A 7,980-nucleotide genomic window follows, 5' to 3' on the forward strand; every position below is an offset into this window, starting at 1 on the left:
GCCACACGGCCGCCGTGCGTATAGCCATATTGAATCTGGCCCACACGGCCGCCGTGCGTATAGTCACTTCCTGCCATTGTCACAACATCCCAATTCGGTACGTGACACCTAGGTGGTGCTCAACGTCATCGTTTTACCGCGTCGTAATTTCAGAACGTGACATGTAGGTGGCGCTCACCGTCGTCCTTCTCGTACTGGCTGATCCACTTGCGCAGCGGCTCGATCCACTTAGACAGCTGCCGCAGCTTGTCCAAGTAGGCCTGCTCCTCCTGCGTTGGCTGACTCGGCGCCGGACTAGCGCTCTGTCCCATTGTCACTAAAAAAAACGGACGGATGTCAAACACGACGTAATCACGAGGAGGCACCTCACGTGATGAGATTACGGTAATTACAAACGATCGACTAACAGTTGAACATTCGTTCATTTAATCGAGGAGAAATTTTCGTAACGTTGATCGGTACATGGTAGAACCTCGCAGCTGCGATAATTTTCCAATTTATTCCGTTGCTGTTTAACCATTCCAAGCTCATCTCACATAAGGGTGCGCATGTATGCGCGAATGCACGTACATACAACATACACATACATGCGGGCGCACACACAATATACACATACACACACACATACACGCACATGCGCATGCACGTGTGCACTCACTCACGCACGCATGCGCACATCTCTCAATTTCTGTGCGCCACTCCTTTAGAAAAAGCCGGCAACACTTACTCGGCGTGTTGAGGTTGACGCTGCCAGGAGAGGGCGCTGGTCGCAGCATCCCCGGCGACGGCACCATTCCCAGCATGCCCGGCGATGGCGACGGCATTGCCATAGATGGCGACGGAACCATCTGTGATCTGTAACAGACGAGAGGTAGCAACATTACGACAAAACAGCAGCAGATATAATATATACATACATATATATTATATATACATATATATGTATTATAACAATAGCACTAAGCAGAATGGAGCATTGAATGCACCACGATTAATCTCACCCAAAGCGATCAATCGGCGTGCAAAACAAGTGCACCTGCGCCTACGTCGGTAACTCATCGCGCCGGCGAGAAACGCGTCTGCCGAACCGCAGCAGTCAACCAGATCTCGCGACGCGATTCGCCGAAATTCTCGACAAACGTCGTCGGGCCAAACAGTACTGCCACCTAGCGAGAGACCATGCAACCGTCATTCGAGGGTTGCTTGCTGCCATCTGGCGAGAGACCAGGAAACCATCGTTCTTTGGGCGCGAGGTTTGACTTAGGTGAGATCGGACGCGCTACTCGGACGTTGCCGCGTGGCTCTCGTGCATCTATCACGCGCCGCGCGTACGTACCCGACGGACGAAGGAGCCTGGAACGTCTGCTGGGGTAGCACGGGAGACGGCACACTGTACGCGGGAGCGCTCTTAGGGGACACCATGTTTCCGCCACTGTAGACGCCGCCCTGCTGCCAACACACAAACAAGAGAACCTCACGTAGTAGAACATTAAACTATTAAATTCATTAATTCAATTATTCATAATAAGCTTCTTAAACTATTTCAGTGTCATTCACCCTCGAGTCTTTATCACAGTATTTCATTCACCTGCGACTAATTTTCCTCATGTTTTTCACCCATTCTCATTCACCCTTGGGTGAAACATTCACTAGTCTAAGAAGCACTGTACTAGATGTGTGCAGTCAGAAATCCTACAGCCTGGCGGTTAAGAAGGAGATGTTGGTAGCGATTTTCGCTGCCGTTTCTTTATGATTTTAGTGATGAATTTTTTATTGTTGTTTTATACGATTAAATTTTGAATTATATATATATACCCAGATGTAAAATCGTTAGTTTCTTTCCACTTTTAGTTCTGAATACTTCTACGTATTATATACACCTTAGTAGGTTTTTAAATGATATATAAAATGTCATAATAAATATCATATATATCATGCAAAAAATTGTAAGATTCAGTCAGTTATAAACCATTATAATTGATATGCATAAAAGTCACATATACCCCTATATATCTATATAATATATATCTATATATCTATATGAAATCTAAATATAACTGAAAGATAACTGAAAAAAATCGAAAGATCATTGCAAGCTGCTATGAGGTGCTGGTACCTGGCCAGCAGTGGGAACAGAGCTTGGTCCTTGCTGTGACAACTGTTGCTGCTGTTGTTGCTGCTGTTGTTGCTGTTGCTGCTGCTGAAACTGTTCGACCATAGTAGCCGACGGAAGCTGTCCCGGCCTCTGTGAACAGGTGAATACGTGAATACGTGAGCGCACTCAGTGATCCATGGCAGTGTGAAGCGATGGGGGAATGGAATACAACAGAGGGACATTGCATGTGACAGCGAGGCACTGCGAGTGACAAAGAAAGAAACAGTATGTGACGGAGGCAGGAACGGTATGTGACGGAGGCAGGAACAGTATGTGACGGAGGCAGAAGCAGTATGTGACAGAGACAGAAGCAGTATGTGACAGAGACAGAAGCAGTATGTGACAGAGGCAGAAGCAGTATGTGACAGAGGCGGGAACAGTATGTGACGGAGGCAGCAAGCAGCTATATGACCAGGAGGCAAAGTAAGCGTATGGTGACACGTAGGCAGAGTGCAAGGTATGTGACAGCAGGCAGAAGCATAATGTGACGACGACGGCGCGAGCAACGTATGTACAGGTAAGCGCAAGGAAGCGTTTATGTGATGGAGGCAGAACCAGTTCTGTGCAGCCAGAGCAGAAGCAGTATGTGAAGCAGAGGCAGGGGAATGGTAGTGTGACGAAGCCGCACGCCGCCCCTCCGCTCACGCACACGCCCAGAAGCCAGTAGTTGACAGAGTGCAGAGGCAGTAGCCTGATGGGAGCAGCGCAGTATGTGAAGAACGCAGAAAGCAGTAGTGACGCGGAGGGCAGAATGCAGTATGTGCACGCGAGTGCAGAAGCAGCTAATGTGACAGAGCATCGAAGCGAGCTATGTTGACGGAGAGGTCAGCGAACGCGTATGCCTGACAGAGGCAGCAGGCAGCTCAGTGTGCCAATGGCAGAAGCAACATGTCGACAGATGGCACAAACTTGCATCGGCGACCAACGTGCGCGCGGCCAGAAATTAGTTCGTCGACAAGCAGCAGCGACCGCACCCGGAAAATGCACACGACCGACGCAAGACGACAAAGCTTAAACCTCTACAGTGCCAACAGCTTTCTCCAGGCTGGACAGGCACAACTCACGACGTCACAACAAATACATTCGATCAACAAACACACGTGCGTGACACGCCGAAGCCATGCCAACCCCGCGAGGCATCCACTGCCAGGAATAGTATTCTGCATCTGCTTCGCATGCTATCAGAGCCGTGAAATCCCGCACTCTGTACCCCCGGGGCGCGCAAGAGGGCGACGCCTTACCTGCAGGTTGGGCGGCGTAGACGCGGGCTGACCCTGCATCGGGGGCTGGGGGCCGCCGTCCCTGGCGCGGCAGCAGCAGCCGGCTGCGCTCAGGCGGCGCCGCGGCCCCCGTGCCGGGCTGCTAGTCCAGGTGGCGCTGCAAGAGAACTGCTGGAGTGCCGCTAGGCTGGTGGCACGCTGGTCATGCTGCGCTGTCAGCTGACTGCGCTGAGTTGCGGCAGTCATGCCTGTTTCCAACCACTTGTGGGAGAGAGAGAAGCATGAGCGCGCAGCGTGTCGGTCAGCGGATGTGCCCGGTGGCCCGCTAGCCACGCGCCGTCAGCGGGTCTAACGATAACATAACTACCACATGACAGTCTAACACTTGCATGTACACCTTACACGCCCTATATTGCATGTAATTATATATATAACATTACCGAATGAGTTGAATGGGGGGGGGTGTCCTCGCTGATCAAAGTGCAAGGCTTTGCTCGGGCAAGATTATTGTTACGAATCATCGGTTAGTAATCTAAAAACCGCTTCATAACGAATACCACTTTGCATAATCACTAACATGGATGAACTTTGCCTGTGGCTGCTTGCCAGACAGATTGCCTGTTGGCGGTTGTTTGTTGTTGCTTGCTGCTAGTTGTTGTTTGCTGCTGCTGTTTTGTTTGTCTTGTTGCTGTGGTGGGCCTGCTGCTGCTCGGCTGCTGCTGCTGCTGCTGTAAACTGCTGCTGTTGCTGCATCTGCTCGCCAGTTCGCTGTCTGATCCTGGCTGGTTGCTCTGCTGCTGCTGATGCTGCAGCCGTTATCTGGACTGGCTGGGGTGGATCCGCTTGGCAGATGATGCCCTGCTGATTGCGCCTACGCCAGACCAAGCACACATGCATTAGTCACGTCTGAGAAAGCATCGCAATGAAAACTGTGGGCAACTTAATTAAGCTTTGAAAACATTTCAATTTCTAAATTCACAATCAAAACCTAATGTTTATTTGAGGATGCAATTCCCAGCGCCATACCACTGGGCCCACACAGAACGCACGCAACGTTACGGACAGCCTTACACACGGCACAGCGGCTGGCCTGGGGTGCGTGCGGCGCACACACCAGGCAACGCATGCATAGCAAGGCCCACACACTCAAGCTGTAAGTGTAACACTCCCACCAGGCTTGCGGCGCGCACGACATACACGCATGCATGCATGTAGGCAGGCACACACACACACACACGCACACACATCGGCACCGCAGACAAGCACACGGCACACGCCGGGAGCTACACACCGCATCGACAGATACATACGCAACAGGGATTGTAACACGCCGCACCACGCACACACAGCACCACGTTGCCACACACACCACCCACAGGCTACGCAGCCGTACGCACACACAGCCACAACATTTGGGGGGACTTGTTTTTTGTAGTTCCACTACGCACCGCACGGACACAGGCAGCGCACGCACTGGGTCACGCACGCACTGCACGCAGGCAGCGCTACGCTGCACTGTTCTGTGGGCAATGCGATAAACGGGCCATTGCTTGCGATGGTCCTCGTCAACGCTGTACGGATCTGAGGGTTCGCCGCCTGTGCTGCGCGACGTGCGCAGTGCACTCATTCGGGTCCTTGCATGCCACCCTGGTTCGTCCCGCCCCCGCCCACCGCGCAACTTGTCCAGCCGCCGCTGCTGCTGCTGCTGCTGCGCCGCGCGCCGCCTGCCGCCGCTGATGCTGACGTTCCAGGGATAGCCTGCTGGCCGGGCACCGCGCCCTGCTGCTGCGGCTGCTGCTGCTGCATCATCGCACCCCGGCCTAGTGGCTTCTTCACATTCTCTGAAATCACACGTGGGAGTATGCGTTAATGATTGATATACAGGATATATAATTATATACACACACATACACACACATATATATATATATATATATTTATTTATCTATTTATGTTGTATAAATTAGGGTTAGGGTTAGGTACAGGGTTAGGATTAGGGTTAGGGTTAGGGTTAGAGTAAGGGCTAGAGTTAGAGTAAAAGCTAGGGTAAGAGCTAGGGTTATATGGTTAGTGTTAGGGTTAGGGTTAGAGTTAGGATTATAGTTAGGGTAAGGGCTAGAGTTAGAGTAAAAGCTAAGGTTATGGTTAGTGTTAGGGTTAGGGTTAGGTTTAGTGTTATAGTTAGGGTAGGGGCTAGAGTTAGAGTAAAGACTAGGATAAGGCTAGAAGTAGGATTAGTGTATGGGGTAGGGCTGTGTTTAGGGTACAACCTGGCAGTACCCATGAAGCTTGCTCATCTTCTGTGGCGACGTGTACGAGGGACGTACGAAAACCAACCTTACACTTCATTCACGCAAGCTTCTGAGCGCCTGGGCGACTGTACTGCAACTGGTCGCAGGCGAGGTTAGAGAGAGAGAGAGAGAGAGAGTAGCGTTTTATCTGGGAACCCTTTATTGGGGGAACCCAAACCCACTGTGCACCCACGCATGCACGCACTCGCCACACGCTCACTCCCGCACATACACGCGCACTCCCGTACATACACGCGCACTCCCGTACATACACGCGCACTCCCGTACATACACGCGCACTCCCGTACATACGTAGGTACACATGCACGCATGCACGCACCCACACAGGCACACGCGCGCGCTCGCACACATAGGCACCCACGCACACGCTCACTCGCACACATAGGCACCCACGCACACGCTCACTCGCGCACTATTACACGTAGGCACACACAGACACGCGCGCATGCGCTCGCGGGCATGAATGCATGCATCATGACAGCAGGAGTAAGATAACGCTGCCATGCTCATCAGTGTATAAACGTACGTGGTGACAAGGACGACAAGGTGACACCGTGACAGTCTTCGACGCACGCGCGGAGATCCACTAATCACATCATATATAGTAGTCAGCCTACGATGAATACAGCCTCGCTCTCTCTCTCTCTCTCTCTCTCTCTCTCTCTCTCAGCAGAAGCAGTATGTGACAGAGGCAGAAGCAGTACGTGATGGAGGCAGAAGCAGTATGTGACAGAAGCAGAAGCAGTATGTGACGGAGGCAGAAGCAGTATGTGACAGAGGCAGAAGCAGTATGTGACAGAGGCAGAAGCAGTATGTGACAGAGGCAGAAGCAGTATGTGACAGAGGCAGGAACGGTATGTGACAGAGGCAGAAGCAGTATGTGACAGAGGCAGAAGCAGTATGTGACAGAGGCAGGAACGGTATGTGACAGAGGCAGAAGCAGTATGTGACAAAGGCAGAAGCAACATGTGACAGATGGCAACTGCATGCGACAGAAAAGTTCGTGACAAGCACGCGACGACGGAAAATGACACGACCAAGCAAGACACAAAGCTAACCTCTACATGCCAACAGCTCTCAGCTACTCACGACTCACAACAAAACATTCGATCAACAAAACACGTGGTGACACCAAGCCATGCCAACCGCAGCATCCACGCCAGAATAGTATTCTGACAAGCATGCTACAGAGCGTGAAATCCACCCCCCGGGGGCGCAAAGGGGACCCTTACCTGCAGGTTGGGCGGTAGACCGGGCTGACCCTGCATCGGGGGCTGGGCCGCCGTCCTGGCCGCGGCCGCAGCCGCAGCCGCTGCGCTCGCCGCCGCGGCCCGTGCCCGCTGCTGGTCCAGGTGGCGCTGCAAGAACTGCTGCCGCTGCTGCACGCTGGTCATCGCCTGTAGCTGACTGCGCTGGTGCGGAGTCATGCTGTTCAACACTGTGGGAGAGAGAGAAGCATGAGCGCGCGCGTGTGGTCAGCGGATGTGCCCCCGCTAGCCACGCGCCGTCACGGGTCTAACGATAACATAACTACCACATGACAGTCTAACACTTGCATGTACACTTACACTATATGCATGTATATATATATATACACATTAACGAAATGAGTTGAATGGGGGGGGGGTCTGATAAAGGCAAGGCTGCTCGGGCAAGATTATGTTACGAATCATGGTTAAAGTAATTAAAACCCTTATAAACTACCACTTTGCATAATACTAACATGGATGAATTTGCTGTGCTGTTGCAATTTGCTGTTGTGGCGGTTGTTGTTGTTGCTGCTGCTGCTGTTGTTGTTGCTGCTGCTGTTGTTGTTGTTGCTGTGGTGCTTGCTGCTGCTGCTGCTGCTGCTGCTGCTGCTGCTGTAACTGCTGCTGTTGCTGCATCTGCTGCAGTTGCTGTTGATGCTGCTGTTGCTGCTGCTGCTGATGCTGCAGCCTTATCTGGACTGGCTGGGGTGGACCGCTGGCAGTGATGCCCTGCTGATTGCCCTATGCAGACAAGCACACATGATTATCACTCTGAGAAAGCATGCAATGAAAACTGTGCAATTAATTAAGCTTTGAAAACATTTCAATTTCAAATTCACAATCAAAACTATTTTTTTGAGATGCAATTCCACCCATCCACGCCCACAGACGCACGCACGTACGCACCTACACACGCACACGCACACACACAGGCACGCATGCATGCAGGCCCACACACTCAACTGTAAGTGTAACACTCACGCGCGCACACATACACGCATGCATGCATGTAGGCAGGCACACACACACACACACACACACAC

The 7,980-nt window shown here is 51.9% G+C and overlaps 1 protein-coding gene across 1 annotated transcript in view; it reads right to left on the minus strand.

Moving 5' to 3' along the window:
- LOC106814723 (mediator of RNA polymerase II transcription subunit 15-like) overlaps positions 1-7,980 on the minus strand; it is a 34,412-nt gene that overhangs the window by 7,931 nt on the left and 18,501 nt on the right. The window contains exons 3-8 of the mRNA XM_014819069.1: positions 7,411-7,678; positions 6,920-7,125; positions 2,117-2,245; positions 1,337-1,449; positions 728-855; positions 179-316 (exon numbers count right to left, since the gene is read on the minus strand). Of these exons, the coding sequence (XP_014674555.1) occupies positions 179-316; positions 728-855; positions 1,337-1,449; positions 2,117-2,245; positions 6,920-7,125; positions 7,411-7,678 (982 nt within the window). The remainder of the gene's footprint in view (positions 1-178; positions 317-727; positions 856-1,336; positions 1,450-2,116; positions 2,246-6,919; positions 7,126-7,410; positions 7,679-7,980) is intronic.

The sequence above is a fragment of the Priapulus caudatus genome, unplaced genomic scaffold (genome assembly GCF_000485595.1).
Source record: "Priapulus caudatus unplaced genomic scaffold, Priapulus_caudatus-5.0.1 Scaffold969, whole genome shotgun sequence".
Classification (NCBI taxonomy): domain Eukaryota; kingdom Metazoa; phylum Priapulida; class Priapulimorpha; order Priapulimorphida; family Priapulidae; genus Priapulus; species Priapulus caudatus.